Source organism: Epinephelus fuscoguttatus, linkage group LG10 (genome assembly GCF_011397635.1).
Source record: "Epinephelus fuscoguttatus linkage group LG10, E.fuscoguttatus.final_Chr_v1".
Taxonomy (NCBI): Eukaryota; Metazoa; Chordata; class Actinopteri; order Perciformes; family Serranidae; genus Epinephelus; species Epinephelus fuscoguttatus.
The window spans coordinates 14173337-14189601 of record NC_064761.1 but is presented as its reverse complement, the minus strand read 5'-3'; the positions used below and the strand labels follow the sequence as shown (position 1 = coordinate 14189601).

At 42.1% G+C, this 16265-nt stretch overlaps 2 protein-coding genes across 4 annotated transcripts in view; one reads left to right on the top strand and one right to left on the bottom strand.

Moving 5' to 3' along the window:
- The first annotated feature begins 245 nt into the window (after positions 1-245).
- On the top strand, positions 246-6639 carry LOC125895809 (nuclear autoantigenic sperm protein (histone-binding)). 3 transcript variants are annotated; one of them, XM_049587935.1, is made up of 15 exons: positions 248-463; positions 902-949; positions 1043-1156; positions 1519-1599; positions 1862-1968; positions 2417-2821; positions 3077-3138; positions 3234-3304; positions 3515-3588; positions 3804-3992; positions 4225-4388; positions 4609-4689; positions 4791-4865; positions 5715-5846; positions 6416-6639. In XM_049587935.1, the coding sequence occupies exons 1-15, from the start codon at positions 426-428 to the stop codon at positions 6452-6454; spliced, it is 1680 nt and encodes a 559-aa protein (XP_049443892.1). In that variant the 5' UTR covers positions 248-425; the 3' UTR covers positions 6455-6639. The 3 variants fall into 3 exon arrangements, with proteins under 3 accessions (XP_049443893.1, XP_049443892.1, XP_049443894.1); XM_049587936.1 differs by lacking the exon at positions 5715-5846 and having other exon boundaries at positions 246-463; XM_049587937.1 differs by lacking the exon at positions 2417-2821 and having other exon boundaries at positions 257-463.
- Positions 6640-7467: 828 nt separating this feature from the next.
- Positions 7468-16265, bottom strand: part of ccdc17 (coiled-coil domain containing 17) — a 42288-nt gene continuing 33490 nt past the window's right edge. Inside the window, exons 4-17 of the mRNA XM_049588597.1 lie at positions 14151-14348; positions 13547-13675; positions 11956-12079; positions 11728-11866; positions 11153-11269; positions 10861-10994; positions 10401-10523; positions 9258-9433; positions 9025-9110; positions 8617-8832; positions 8306-8441; positions 7944-8030; positions 7715-7825; positions 7468-7611 (exon numbers count right to left, since the gene is read on the bottom strand). Of these exons, the coding sequence (XP_049444554.1) occupies positions 7468-7611; positions 7715-7825; positions 7944-8030; positions 8306-8441; positions 8617-8832; positions 9025-9110; positions 9258-9433; positions 10401-10523; positions 10861-10994; positions 11153-11269; positions 11728-11866; positions 11956-12079; positions 13547-13675; positions 14151-14348 (1920 nt within the window). The remainder of the gene's footprint in view (positions 7612-7714; positions 7826-7943; positions 8031-8305; positions 8442-8616; positions 8833-9024; positions 9111-9257; positions 9434-10400; positions 10524-10860; positions 10995-11152; positions 11270-11727; positions 11867-11955; positions 12080-13546; positions 13676-14150; positions 14349-16265) is intronic.

Below are 16265 nucleotides of genomic sequence, written 5' to 3'. Positions count from 1 at the left end.
TGACAAATTCCAAAGTAAAAACAGCTTATATGACCTTTCAGGATGGCGCTCCTTGACACCTGTCGGTCCAGCAAAACCATCATGTGAGAGCCAATGGTGTTACCTATCACTACCAGTCATATGCCGACCACTACCAACATTTGTGTAAACCAATTACCTTTCGCTGCAGCTTCCACGATTTAACTAATCAGAACAAGTTGTATACCACGAATGTTTTCTCACGGGACCTGAATGCATCATGATGCTTGCTGCGGCCCCTTTAAGTCCAATCTCCCGCGTTCCAACTTAAGCGGAAATAGAAAGCCCTCTTTTCTCTATTTAAGCGCGCCAACAAAGACCAACACAGGAGCTCTTTCTGTACTTCTCTCACTGGACACTACACCGCCAATTTCTTCTCTGTCCAACATCTCCTGTCGTCCTAAAAAATGCCAGAGGAAACGTCCGCCGCGTCGAGCTCTGGGAGGTAAGACCCGCTTGTAATTTCTCACTGTACGGTACGCTGAGAAAACACAGCTAGCTAGCATTTAGCTCTGTATGAACGCGGCTAACGTTGACGAACTTTAAGTGGTTAGTAACGTTACTAGTCGCATGACATCTAGGTTTTACATACTTACAGTCAATGACAGTGGCCGTGAAACTAAAGGGATGGGTAACTGTACCTGCTGGTGGCTGCAAGTGCTGCTAGCAAACACCACTACACCCCCGACTGGTAGGCTAATTTGCTAACAACCGTACGGTGCTAACAACAATAAACCGCAGCTAACACTTCCTCTGGTAGCTTTAACTATCTCGTCAACAGTAAAAGTTAGGTGTGTCGACTGTGGTTGCAGTTTACAATCCGGTCAGGCAGCTTGTGTTGGCACTGACTGAACTCAAGTTTGAACTCCGTTGATTCTTGCAGTGCAGAGGAGAAGCCGTGCTCCTCATCAGCAGCAGCTGCCGCAGACAGGTGAGTGTCCACACTGAAGACTCCGCTGCATCTGCTCACTCGATCATTTATCAACATGGACATTAGAAACATGTGCACCCCCTCTCCACACAGCTCTGTTGACGTCGCGGAAGAGGCAAAGAAGCTGATTGGCACAGGGAACAGGCATCTAGTGATGGGAGATGTTGTTTCTGCTGTCAGTGTTTTCCAGGACGCCTGCAGCATGCTGTGAGTATAGCTACAGCACTGTGACTGACTCAACACGAATAGTCACTGTTAAAATTCATGTTTTTGGTGTGTTTTGTGTGTGTGTATATAAGAAATATTGAAATCATTGAATTTTGTTAGCAATTGTCTATTTTTGAATATGTATCCATCTGAATGTGTGACAGGGAAGGTAAAGTTTTTAGCTAGTTTGTGCTTTCCAAAGTTGTATTGAATCTGAAATGCATATTGACCTCAGTTGTGTCTCGATTTCTAAGTGCATTCCAGTGATGTGGTTTTGATTATGTAAAAGTAAGCTTTATTTTCATCACTGCCTTTCCCACCAAAACCTGCTTCACTCATTCTTTTTGCTGTCTGTCCGCCAGGGCTTCAAAGTATGGGGACACTGCATATGAGTGTGGTGAGGCCTTTTTCCTGTGTGGGAAATCTCTACTGGAGCTTGCCAGGTGGGTTAATTTCACTGCTTTAACTTTTTGAGATTTATTGTACATTGGGTGGTGTTAGTGCACATTTGAAAGTGTGCACAAAGTTGATTAATGCTCCATCACTTTGATAATAAAGTGACTTATGGTGTGCTGTTTTTGTATGATGCCAGCCCAGAATTCAGTGTAGCAAAGTGCTGACTGGACATCTGTTAAGCAATGTTTAGAGTAGTAGTTTTCAGACTTTTTTTTTTTTTTTTTTTTCCCCTTGTTATGTTTCTATTAGGATGGAGAACAGTGTCCTTGGTAATGCCCTGGAGGGTGTTCCAGAAGAATCTGAGGAAGAGGAGCAGCCCAATGGCTCAAATATCGAGAGTGCCAACAATCTTGATGGTCAGTATCTATTATTGTAAATGGTTGTCAGATTAAAGGAACAGATCTGAAGTGATTTCAAATTGTGTTCTGCTAATAATGGCATCTTTGCGATCCCATACAAGGCAAGTTAGTTTGGTAGGTCAAGTAGTTTTTATATGTATTTTGTAAGTTTGTCTCCAGTGTCTTTCAGATGTATTTTTCTTGCCTGCACTGCCATGTATCCAAGTTATTGTAAAACACCAGACTGATTTTCAGCATGGCACTTGGTTAACTTCTTACTGTATTTACATGATAAAGAGATAAACATGCGCAGGTGAGAAGCCAAATAACAAATTACTAATGCAGCATTAGAAAAGGTTTTGCCTTGTGTTCCCCTCAATGAGTTGTGAGCTTTCTGTCAAGTGTTTCTCAAAGGTATTTAAATGATCTAATGTGAACCTATTTTTCAAATACCACTCTGGTACAGAAAAAACCAGAGATGAGCTACGAAAGCAGGTGTATGAGGCAATGGCAGAGAAGGAAAAGACTGAGGCAGTTGGCGCCAAGTTGGAGTCTGTGGATGGAAAGGGCAACACTGAGGTGAAACAGGAAAATGGTGTGGTCAAGTCAGCAGGTACACATGATGTTAATGGATCAGAGGAGCCCTCAAGTTCCCCTGTGAATGAGAATGAAGTCCAGAAAGCTCAAGTAAATGGAGTTGAGAAGAGCCCAGGTGTTCCTGTGAATGGTGCGGCAGAAAGTCCCACTGCGTCTCCAGGAAAAGAACCTGGGATGAAGAGGGAAAAAGATTTGAAAGAGCAGAATGGTGTGAAGGCAAAGCCAGAGGAAGGAAAAGATGAAGAATCCAAGATGGATGATGAGGAGCCAGAGGGCAGTAGATCTTTGGATACGGAGCACTGTTTGTGTAGAAGGGTGGAGGACTAGCTTGGTATCTTGACATAATGGGCCACAATAAGAGGTGTAACAAAAGGTGAAGGAAGGGGAAACCCACTGGAGTATGTGTTAGAGCACTTTAGGGGAAACATTTTTGAGCACACTTGCCTTTACTTTCACTTCATCACACCCTTTTTTTTTTTTTTTTTTAAAAAAAGATTCTTTAGCTCTAATTTTCCTGTTGCTTCAACAGATGATGATGACGACGATGATGACGACGACGATGAGGATGGAGAGCAAAATGGACAGGATAAGGTGAGTTCATATACATGGCAGAAGGCTTGACGTGATTTTAAAGTTTTTGTTTTTTTTGTTTTTTTTTTGTGATTTATGCCTTCCTCCTCTTTCAGGAAGAGGATGAAGTTGGGAACTTGCAGTTGGCGTGGGAGATGCTGGAGGTGGCTAAAGTCATCTACAAAAGGTAAAGGCCACAGAAGACGAAGCTTATTGTAGAAAAAGAGTAGTGGCATAAAATTAGTCCTCTACATTTAAGGAGTGACTGGAAAGATTCGTACTGAGTGTGTTGAAGAAAGTCACTTCATACGAATTCAGACTTTCTATTTTAGGGCCCTGCTTGATGATGTGAGACTATATGCAGTGTTTTACAGTAGATTTTTCTTCATACTTGCAGAAAGGAAGGCAAAGATGACCAGCTGATGGCAGCCCAGGCATACCTGAAACTTGGAGAAGTCAGTGCTGAATCAGGTATGTTTCATGTAGCATTTCCAGGATGTTATTTTCACCTGGTGGCCCACCTTTCCCCTCGCCTCTAAGACAATGTTCTGAATTAAACCCAGACATTACTCCGCCATGGCTTCTTGTTCAAATGTAAATTGACCCATCACAAATTGTTTAATCGCCCCATCAATAATTGGTACTTATGTCTGAGACCTTCAATGTTTTCATGTTTCCTTCCCCAGGTAATTATCCCCAGGCGCTAGAAGACTTCCAGGAGTGTCTTGCCCTGCAGCTGAAGCACTTGCCTCCCCACAGTCGTCTGCTGGCTGAGACCCACTACCACGTCGCCACTACACTGTGCTACATGGATCAGTACAGCCAGGCCATCCAGCACTACAACAGCTCCATAAAAGTCATTGAGACGCGTCTGGGTAAGAGTGCACTGAGTTTTGTTTTGAGCGTTTTCAGAGCTGTTGTGCTGTCTGTCTTGAGTGCTGTCTCATTTTTAAATGAGGCGACTGTCGAAGTGTATGGAGTCTCTTCACTCTTGAAATGATACTAAGCCGTCTGGAAAGTTGAACATCAAATTATGGCAGCTGAGGAACTGCACTGATCCTGTTTATTGTGCATTTGCTGTTCTAATCAGTCATTCTCGGTGTATAGCCATGTTACAGGAGGTGATAGACGCAGCAGACGGGGCAGCAGAAGAGAAGAATGAGCTGGACGAGCTGAAGCAGCTTCTGCCCGACATCAGGGAAAAGGTTGAAGATGCCAAGGAAAGCCAGAGAACAGCAAGCGCTGCCTCACAGGCCATCCAACAGACACTAGTGAGTGCCCAGGGCAACAATATACACTGATGGGGATGAAAACCATCCATGGTTAGAGCTATAGTCTTTAAATGTGAGTGCGTTGTGTATGTGTGCTCTCAACACTTGGTCAAATTCCAGCGTAAAAATCCATCTTGATGTTGTCAGAGTGCTGCATAGATGTGCAAAAGCTTTAAAAACAAAAGCTTCAGCTCCTGGGTAACTGGCTAACCTCTTGCAGGGCGGAGCCTCAACCTCATCAGCATTCCTATGTGAAAACGGCGGCCCTTCATCTTCATCAGCGTTTGCCACAGCCAGCCAGGTAAGAACATCATTAGTGTATCTTTAACTGCCCACAGTTTAACATGACTGACTGCCTGACAGAACATCTCTAAGAACACAAACCAAACTTGTCTATTTTAGATCCCAGTGAAATCATCTGACAGCGCCTCTTCTTCCAAAGCAGTCTCGAACATCTCACACCTTGTCAGGAAAAAGGTGAGGCCAACTAATCTTCACTCATTTCCACCGTGTGTGTGTGTTTTGGTCCTCCCCTTAATTGCTGCCAGTTTCATACCTGCGACAGATCAAAGACCATTCCACATGTCATGATTTTGCTGTCTGTTTCACCTTCTGAAGCAACCGTTTAATAACAATCAAGGAACAAATACCTGGACAGCTGACTCCGTATTGGCTGTATAATCATCTGTATATTGGTGCTATACCTGACTCAGAATTATGTCAGTCTAATGAGACTAGGCTGTACAATGCAAATATTCAACTAATGTTAATTTGGAGCCTCACAGAGCAAAGCACCTCCTCCTCTGTGCAGCTGCCTTGTACCAAAGAGCAGCATGAAAGAGGAGCACTCACTCTGGAGCAAACTCTCAGGACCATAACATTCCTTGAAGTACATTTAACATTGACTGGCTTAAAAAAAAAGTGCTTGACATGGAGCAATCAATCCAACTCCCAGTGTGTGGCCCTACTGTATATTGAAACTGGCCATGTACCACTCATTTTTATGTCACAAGATCCATGTGCTTGCCTGCTTTGGTTGTAGGGATGTTACGGCTTTCTGTGAATGTCAATCTTAAGCTTGTGTGTTGTGGGGTTTGTGTGAAGTGACTTCTGTTGGTTATGTTCTGTAGTTGTGGCGTGTGTGTAGGTGGTTGCATTGTGGTACTGCTTAATGCTGTAAATTAAGCTTTGATATTAGCTGATCTGTGTGCATGATACACTAAAATGTGTGTGTGACTTTGACCGTTGTTTGCATTGAATACAGTGGTGTATAGAGGCGTTAGGTCTTCTCCACTTTCCTTTTTGACCGGTTTTATGTTTCTACAGAGGAAACCAGAGGAGGAGAGCCCAGTAAAGGACACTGATGCTAAACAAGCGAAACAGGAAGCCACAGTTAATGGCAGCGCTGACTCTAGTGCCAGCAACGGCAATGGAGTCCAGGAGGGAAAATCACAGGAGGCGAGTGATAGGCTCATGTCTTTATGAACTAATAAGTTTCCAGGGCAGCACTTCAAACAGAAGAGATGTCGTGACGATGCTACCCTGCTTAGATGGAAGGGATAGGAAGTCATCTGAAAAAGTTGACATGTTGCAGTCTGCATGCATGGACTTTGTGGCTGGTTGCAGGTCTAGGCACAGACCTCAAGATGCCCAGACTTTACAGGCCGTTTTTCCCCAAACTTCAAGTGACTTTCATCTGTATAGAAGCAAGTGATGATACTGTACATTCACAGAGCACTTGCAGCATTGGCTGTTACTGTGGTTGAAGTTTATACGGTTAAATTCTTGGACTGGCTTCAAAACTATTTTCACCTCTTGAAAAGTTATTCTGGAGTTTCCAAAAGGGGGCGAAATGACATGTCATTTTTGTGACTGAAAGTTCCTTTTTGTAAATTAAAGTGCAGTGGTGAGAGCTCTTAACAAGACAAACCAGCACATATCCTCTGGATGAGATGATGGGCAGACAGTGCTGAATCCTTCCTGTTTGTGAGTGTTTTTATTTGTTTTCTTTTCTTTGTTTCCTACAGTCTGCCAGCCAGTCGGCCTCCGTTGGGTCTTCAGCATGACCATCCTCGTCTCTTTCCTGATCTTCAAAACCAGCACAGCATGCCTGTCCAGCCCCTCTCCACTTTCAACACTTTGTTTTTTTTTTTTTGGTTTGTTTGTTTCTGTAAATAAGATCCATTTTCATAGATTTGTCTGTCCAGTTTTTTGTATACTTGTAGTAAAAAATTAATAATAAAAAAAAATTTGCAGCTGTAACTTTGTATCACCGAATTCTTCAGACTCTGAGAACTTGAGACATCACACAGTCTTGATGAGGACAAAAACTTAGATGTTGACTGCAGTTTTGAAGAAGTGGAATGTGCACTAATATTTGGCAGCCACACTGGTGTGACAACCTGAATTTGTTTTGCTCAAAGTTGGTCTTCATTCAAACATCTAACTACTTAACACAATATCTAGGACTAAGTTAGGACAGCATTTTGCCACAAGTTTTGCTTTATTAAAATATATTTAATCTGTTAATTTTTTTTTTTTTTTTTTTACAAATGGCAAATGTGTTTGTTTAATGAATACTTTACCCTAGAAACAGGTGCCACAGATGAACCTGGATAAACCTGCAATGATTAGTGGATTCATTGTGTGCATTTAACCCCCCCTCCCTTCAATATCAGAGACAATCTTTGGGTTTTGTACTGTTGGTAAAACAAGATGGTGGGACACATTACAGGCTTTGAGAACTTGAAATTAGCACTTTTTAGTACTTCCTGGCATTTTCATAGACTAGGTAAGGTAATGGAGAAAAATAATTGGTTAAATTTTGCTGTTAAATAATTGTAGCTAAAAATGTACCATTGAAACCAACCTGATACACTGTTAAATCATGCTCGTGGTGCTGCACATAAGACGTGTTTTGCATAACTAGGCTTCTGCTGTAGACCTGCACATTTTAACAGCAGCAAAGAGTAAATGCCTTGATTGTCTTGAAGATGAGGGGAGAAAGGAGCCCTCACTCAAGCCACCATAACAGTTCATGTCCTGATTGTAGAGAGATTTTCTGCACTGAATTTTGTTTTCAACTCTGACTGGCCTTTGTGGGTGGAGGGTCTTGGTGATTAGTGAAAGACAAAAAAGAGGACACGTCATCCACTCTTGTGGGCTTTGGAGCTGAAACTGGCAGAGCTGCGTTTCCATGGACAGTCGCAGGATGTGAGGACACCTGTATCAAGACACAAGGCATACAAATAGCACCACGAACAAGCATGGATACAAAAGTACAAAGGTTGGTAATTCAGTAGCCATAACCATGGTTAACATTCTACCACAGCTGGGTATTTGTAGCGACTGGTGCTGGCTGGGTCAGGTTTTGCCAGGGTTTGAACATCTCCATCTCTTCCATTGACCAAGCGTACACACAGCTCCATGTTGCCCACCTTAAATTTAGAGAAACACACAGTCAGATGTACAGTTCACTGTCTGGCTTCACTGTATGCCAAAAAGGTACATCGGACTTAAACACCCACATAAACAGAACTCTTGGCATCTTTATACCTGTGGTACTGAGTTGAGCTGGGCAAGATTTAAGGAGGGTTGAATGGGCAGACTGCGCACTGGCACCCTCCAGTGGCCACTACGGAGCTATTAGTGAAGGGAAAATATTAAAATGTTATGACATTTACTATAAACCTGAGTATTCAGTAATGAGTCAGTGAGACTGGTTACATTGTGCAAAAAGGCAGATGGTGATTTTAGATTTGCATGATAATCTGATGGATTAGTGATAAACTTAGCCAGATGGTGCAATTAGTTATCTGCACATCTTGTCTTGAAATGAGTAAAAGTTTGGTCAAGTTAGTGTTTAAATCTACACAAGCCTTGATACACTATTTTTTATAGGCCATGTAATTTCCTACCTGGTTGTACTGGTCAAAGAGGTCCACTCGTGTCCAGCCACAGGACGTCAGTTTTAAGACCTCCTGGCTGTGAACGTTCAGATCTCTGGCTGCCTGCACCTCCACCACTAGACAAAGGGATGGTGTCGGCTGGATCCTAAAGAGGGAAAGGTTTTTGTAGATTTTTGTAGATTTAAAAAAAAAATCTAGATATTTTCCAAGTGCATTTCCTTCCAGTCTAAATTTAAATTTTGTGAACTACACCCTCCAAAGCATTTCACTGCTTTGTACAATAACAAACACTGCTCCTCTTCCCTGGGTGTTGCTCCTACCTGGGCACAGGCTGTTTGATCGACAGGAGAGCGTAGTTCCAAGGGGTGAGGCTGTGGGTGTAAGGAAGGGAAAGTCCCGGCAGGCACTGAACAGGGGGCAGCAGAGTCGGCGATCCCACCTCCTGACCTTCTGCGAGGAGAGCTACCACCAAACGCAGCACCCTCTGAGAAACATCAACTCCCAGCAACAGGTCGTAGAAAACCACAAAACCAGCTCTGAAACGCCAGAGGACTTGAGTTAATTTAAGGAAAGGTAAGTGGGTTAAAACACTGACAGATTTGGATACAGTTTACTTCAGTGTGACTATGTGCTGTTTGACAGGCTTTGAATATACAAAAAACTGCATGATGTGAGCTCAATGTGTGGCTAAACTCGATTTTTGATATGCTGTGGAGAACTGAACTGACGCAGGGTCGTAGGGAGCCGGACCCAGAGAATCCAGGGAGTCCAAAACAAATCTTCCCAGTGGAGAAGAAAGGGGTCTGGCCTGAAACTGATGGACATATAGAGCATCTGAATCAATGTCACAGACAAACACTGTCAAATTACTCGGAGCTAAAAAACAGAATTAGTAAGAGTTGCCCTGTGTTCTTTTGGAGAGCTAAGTAAATGGTTTTGACTACAACTGTGAATAATGTACCAGTGAAAGAGGTGCATGAATGTGAGTGTTGGGCTGGAGTGGGAGTGGAGGTGGGGGAGGCGGAGGAGGCTGTCTCCTGGGCCTGGGAGCTTTGCTTCTCTCCATCTCTGCCTGTAAACTGGCAATCTGCAGGAGGTTCTCCCTCTGAATCAGCTCAAGCTCAGTCCTCACTGCTGCTGGAGAACACACAAACAGCCTCATTTTGTTTTTGGCACACAATGTCCGAAGCACAACATATTACATAATCACTAATAATAATCAATTCAATTCCTAGAGCTGCACGTATCACTATGCTAGGTGGATTAAAGGAAGACTTCAACCTAAAAATGATCATTTGTATATCAGTTACTTACTCCATGTTATGTTAAATCCTTGAAGACAACTTTGCATTTCTCACATGCCTCCACAATAAATGAAAATTAAAAGCTGGTGAAAATTCTTGATGAACTTAAGTAATAGGGGGCCGCATTTAACAACAGCAAAACTGTATCAAAACAACCATTTACAAACTCTCACACAACTTATGCAGCACAATCCAAGTCTCATTTATGCAGTCGTATGCTCAGTACTTCCCCAACACATGCATTTTTGCTAAAAGCCTAATATTTTAAACACTTTTTCACAGTCTTGCACATGGACGAATAGCGTACCTGGGCAAGCACATGCATTTGAACTCTGCTCATGCATTCCTTTTAAATCCCACGTCCAAGTTCATTCATTGGCCAGGAAGCAGCAGGCATGGTTGAGTCAAAGCAGAACTTCTGGCCAATGAATGAGCTGGGAGACGTGTTTTCAATGGAATGCACGAACAGCTTCAAAGTAATAGTATTCTGGCAAAAATTGATAGGGCCAGGAGTTCTACTTTTCTTGTTTCTTGTCTTTCTGAATCCAACATCACATGGGCTGAATAGTTGATATACAAATTATCATGTTGTGGGTAAAGTATTCCTTTAAGAGGCTCTATAAATCTGTAGAAGGATGCTTAACTTGTTATTTTGTAAACGTACCTTTAGACATAAAATGTTGGAGAGTTCATTCTAAGTACTCATTTTTATGTCAACATGGCGTGGAACATGAACCGTTCTGGTTAATTTGAGCTAATTACATATAATAATAACAAAAGGCCTTTGTCAGAACTCCAACCATCATAGTTATGGTGTCGCTCCCTTGCCAGCTGGATCCTGAGGATTTCCACTTCCAGTCTCTGGTTCTCCTGCTCTACAGCCAGCAGCTCCCAGCCTGGACCCCGCCGAGGAGGCTTCATCTCTGGACACAAGGACAACACACTGTGGCTCAGAGCCAAAAGGTAATTACCCTCAAGTCTGGAGTGTGTATCAAGATTTAGAATAATTTTTGTTGTCCCTAGACACTCCAATTGGGGGGGGGGCGCTTTGCATTCAGCATGCTATAACTGATCACATGAAAAGAAATGTTGGACCAGAATCTAATGACCATGGACTCAGTGGAGGAAATGAGTTTCCAGAGTGGGAAAATCAAGCTGAGTAAACTTTATAAACGTTCCACTGAGCACAGCTGTGTTGACTAATGATTATACAGTGACAAGCACTACATATTTTCTGTTCGTCATCACTCCGATGCTTACTCTTCATTTTGGCCTCGCCGGCTGTCGCTGGTTGGTTCTTCTCCAGACTTTGGGCTTCTGCCTGCAGGTCAACCATTTGTGCCACAATGGCTGGATCTGACCCACCTGACTGCATGTATGCCTGCCACAGGGCTCTGCAACAAAGAGACCTGATTTGCCCTCATATAACCACAACTAATTCATATTCACATGTAAATAATATTGATGGCAACCAGACAAACTGGAAGACAAATCTGCAGTCCATCTTGTTTTAAAATAAATGACTCTTGAAGGATGTACTGTATGTGTGTACTTTATCTGAGCAGAGAGAGGGCCATCTGCAGACAAAATGAGCTTGTAGCTGTCATGATGCATCTTTTTATTCTTGCGTGGATCTGGCTGATCAGCAGGTACAGAGCCCTCTTGCACACTAAAAAGAGAACAAAAACACAGTAGATCATCTAAATTAGATCATGCTGTGGCATCTGTGGAAAGTTTTCCAGCCGCATTCCACCCTACAATAGCAAATTTAATTTTTTCTACCGCAAATGTTGCAGTGAGGAACTACCCGGGCATAATGAAATACATAATTGATGCTCTGAGTCATCCAGCAGCTAGGAAAAAAAACATATTTCACTAAATATTCATCTTAGAGGCAGAGCACCACAGAAGCACTAATTTATTTTTGAATGCTGCATCCGACATAATTTACCCTGACAAATCCACATTAAATACACTCTTTGTTGTGCCCGTGCCTGCTCTGGCAGCACCATCGGTGGTTACAGACTGAAATGTTGCAGGTTGGATCCCAAATTGGTCTGTGTTGAGCTCTCAGCAGTCATGTCTTAATAAGAAAATCTGAAACCATGACATATAGAACACATTTACCGTAATCCATGCAGATGTTCAGCGAGTTGTTGCAGCGTCTCCTCGTTTCTCTCCTCCTGCTCTCTGAGCTCCATCAGCAGACTCTCCAGGTGAGTTGTGCTGCTTTGCTCAGACAGGACACTCACCTGATGGGCCAGCTCTGACACACACATTCACACTGTCTTAGAGCAATCTCTGACATCAACATTAAGAGTACATTTAAGAGGATGGAATCTCTTTGTTCCTCACCATCTCTCTGCTGCTCCAGCTGCTGGTTGTGAGCACGTATCAGGGCCAGTTGGCGCTCGTGGAGCGTCGCCATTTCCCTCATCTCCTCAAGTCTCTCACTGTGACCCAGCTGATGCCCACTTGCCTGAAGACCATGTTTGTAAATGAACAGATTCATGCACAGCGTTGGGTCTTAAACATGTTACACCCTGGAGCAAAATTATTCATATCTTTTTGTACACTTGTCTTGCACCCGTCTTTACAGAGTGACCTGTGACTCATTCTGACATCTTTGAAGCTATTTTACCATATAGACATGTGCACTTCTAGCACCTTCACATACTTTAAAGTACTCACCAGGTACCATAGGCTGAAAGGCTTAGAAGAGTAAAAGAAAAGCAAAAACTGGATGTGAAATATAACTGACAAAAGAAACACAGAGCCCACCTCAGTATTTGTGGACCTTTTTGACCAGTTTGGCAGATTTTCTTCAATGGACATCCTTAACTTGAGAAACTGAAAGTCAGAAGAGAGAAATTGTTCTTAAATCTTTACACTCAAGTCCCAAGTCTAGTCACAAGTCCGAAACAAGTCATAATGTGCCACCAAATGTAATGCAATTTTAACAACAGAGTAATAATGTATTAAATTCACAAAAATCCTGAATGCTTTTTGTAAGGTTTTCATTTGTTAAATCGAGTTGAATAAAAACTTACTTAGATATAAAGCTAACATTAGCTTAGCATTAGCTCACTAATTACGTAAATATTATTCTTGACCTTTTGTTCTTTGTTGCATCTTCGTCTGTATGTTCTGACCCACACATTTTGCACGCTGCAATTCATTTTGTGCTGACCACCAAGTAGTTTTTTGCACTTGCACAAAATTATCTTTAGTATACTTTTTTCCAACTGGTGCTCAGTAATGTAATGTTAGTTCTTCATGGTTCTGGATGCTGTCAGATTGGCTCAAACAAAGTGGATCATTTGGAGAAGTGCTGACTTGCTGTGAGTGAATGTGAGTGTAAATACACTGAATCATGAAACTCTTTTTAAATAGCAAACTTTTTCATCTCTGGGCTCAGGGGAAGGTATCAAGTATTTTCGAGTCAAAAGGCTCAAGTCCAAGTGACATCACGAGTCATTGATGTTTCAGTCAAGTTGCAAGTCTTTTTTTTGATTTTGTCAAGTCGAGGCTTGTGACTCAAATTTGTGACTCAAGCTCAAGACAGTTCTCTGGTAAAGTAATGCTTGCATGTGTATATTTGTAAGTCTATAAAATACAATACCCTTCCTACTCCCCTTTTGAAGTTGCTCTTTCAATGTGTCTTGATTGACAGTGATATTCAAACATGAATTTTTAATCAAAGACAACACGAAAGCGCCTGCAGTGCTCAGTAAAGTGACAATTAAAATGGTCGTATGTACTCAACATGTTGCCCTGACACCCTCATCCCAGGTGAGTTCTTCTGAACCTGAGGTAAAACAATCATGGCTTGTTGGGAACTGACAGTGAATAAATGGCTATTTTTTGTCATGGTGTTGTTTAGATGTTGACACTGCTGTGGTGCGGAAGAGATGATGTCCGGTTGGCTGCGGGGGTTTAGTTTTACCTCATGTGTGAGGTCTTGCAGAGTTGCCCTCTCAATCTGGCTGGTTGCTAGTTTGTCCTCTGCTCTTGCTGGCTGAGGTTTGGCATCAACACTCCTCCACCTGGTCATGTTCCTTTGTTGACCTCTCAGCTGCACACACAAAGACAAGTGCTGCATTTTACACTGCATCCGTTTCTTAATCACGATGACAGAGGTGCCCCTTAAATCAGTTTGTTAGTTTCACCTATACAGTATCTGCAAACCAATAGAGCAGCAGCAAATACTGTCTTTCATAGTGAAAACACTCCTATTTATCTTGCTAACTCCAGTGCTCAATCATTGTGATTTGTATTTTACCCTAAATTGTCACTGCATTTTTTGATGTAGCAACATGGCAAACAGACCTCCCTACAGCAATAACTCTAAACTTTGTGGGAAGTTCATGACTTCATATTATAATAGTAAAGTTTATGTGATTGTTACAGATATGAAGCATTTTTTAGGTAAATCAACCCCTCCACTTGGACTGTATCATTTGCTTTTTTAGTTTCCTACAAAGTAGGGGATGCACCCCCCGTCCATTCGCTCACACCTTACTAGATCAGTATGACTTAAGTCTACTCACCTGAACAAGGTCAGGGGTTCTTGTCTGTTTATGCTCCACATATCCAGGTTTGTCTCTTGTGAGAAGTTCAGAGCTGTGTCTCTGCACCTGAAGGTGTCCTACCTCGCTCCCAACGCAGAGGAGTGCTTGGTGTTTTTCAAGCAGCCCAGTGGAGCGAAACACCATGTTACAGTCTCCGCAGATCAATTCCCTCTCCATCTGGTATCAAAGATGGTGTTTATCCAGAATGAAGGAAGCTGAAATTTGCTGAAAATTAATAACCTAATCCTTAACTGAAATACTGTGGGGAAAAACACACTTAAAAGTAGTACACAAAACCATTGTTGCAAAGACAATCCTCAAGACAAAAAACACAGACAAAAAGGGTCAGCTAACGTAAGGGTTGTAAAACATGTTTGCTTGGTTCCTTAACTACGGAGTTACTGGCTTGTATGTTTGTTGGTAACTGTCCCCATGCCAGTCAATCTGTTGTAAGGGTGTGGTGAATTCTTCTAAACATGCCACCCAATACCTCACACACATTTTGAAGCCACTGCCATGTGCACACAATCCTGGGTCAGACTCTGAATCATACGTATGCTCTGAAAGCCATATACAGCTCCTTTAAGTACTGCAATTTCATATTGTATATGAATGTGTCAGAAGTGCTGTCATTTTTTCGTTTCCCATCACACTGACGCCCACTTTAACAATGAAACTCATACTAAAGTGCTGTGAGTTTCTGTCTGAAGCAAATGGAAAAAAGCTCTCACTTTCTGCACTTGCTACTCCCAATCACATTAAGATAACACTTCCCATATGTTTCCTTCTCCCCATATGAATATTCATAATGTGCCTTTTTTTAAATTCTCAGACTGCCTGATGTTTTCTCACCCTCGAGTGAGCACTCTGAGAGGCTGACTGCAGCTGTGTGCAGAGGAAATCTGGCTCCAAAGCATCAGCAGTGAAAGGCCTAGACCTCAGTGAGCATATTCTTTCTCACGACACAGACAATAATCTGACCCTAATGACTAAAACAACAAAAACTGATAGTCTGGCTGCATGTTTTCAGTAAGGACTCGACAAGGTCAGGTCCTTTGAGGGGATTTTCTCTCGTCTAACTACTTTATTGAGACACTTTATAAATGTATTCAAATAATTTCTTTGATATTGCAGCATGTAAATGTGACACTGATGTCTGATATCAGCAGTAAACAAACTAAAGAGGCATGTAAGTTTATTTCCTTGTGTAGGACCCAGCTGCTGTGGGTGTGTTTCTACTTCAGGCAAATTCAACTTAGTTTTAAAGGTATACCCATTATTAGAAACAGCACTCCCAAATATCAGTAATCTATTTTGGGCTGAACACATTCCATCCACACCACTCTGAATATATCTTTCTTTGAATATATCTCTGAGTATATCTGAGAAAGTCTTGTGGTGAGTTTAACTTATTAAAATACATGTAATTATCAATTTGCATCTTCAAAACTTTACTTTCTTGTACGTGTTTCAATTCTCTCCCCTACTATAGTCAGTGAAAATGGCGCCCCCTGCTGACAGCTGTGTGTACAATCAGCTTTACTGTTCTACAGAAGGTTGTGGCAACTTCATCACTGCAGTAACAACTGATTTTTGTCTCCAGTTGTCTTATTAAATGCTCTGTTAGCAGTGTAACTCCTTACATGCATCCCAAGTGACACACTACTTGATATATAAAAATGTAATCTGATTACTGAGTTAGGACAGAGCAGTTGTGACCAGTGAAAGTGCAGGAGGCAGGATGCTCTGACTTGTGCAATCCTTTGAACTTGGCAGGATGGTGGGTAAGGTTTGAATGCAGAGTGTTTGGGCATATTTGTAAAAACATGACTGTTGAGCTTACATGATGAGCTTATTTATGGGAAGCATAAACGTGGATGTTGTTGCAGGAGTGGTTTGAGAAGTTTTTATGGACATTTTGAGAGGTCTCCACACTTCTAAACTCTTCCATTCTGGGTGGAAGGATTTTAATGCACCAAAGTTAAAGATGAAATGGAGAGTGTTTTCCCTTTATTCTCAAATAAGACTGATTCTTAAACTTTTCTCTGGTTCACTCCTTTCATTCCAAGACTTCCCCCTTTTAACTACCTCTCA

Bases quoted from the DNA above. Each gene is read 5' to 3' on its own strand.
- LOC125895809 (XM_049587935.1), top strand. From the start codon at position 426: ATGCCAGAGGAAACGTCCGCCGCGTCGAGCTCTGGGAG. The intron at 1,157-1,518 runs GTGAGTATAGCT...TCTGTCCGCCAG, and splicing joins CAGGACGCCTGCAGCATGCT to GGCTTCAAAGTATGGGGACA. The intron at 3,305-3,514 runs GTAAAGGCCACA...TCATACTTGCAG, and splicing joins GCTAAAGTCATCTACAAAAG to AAAGGAAGGCAAAGATGACC.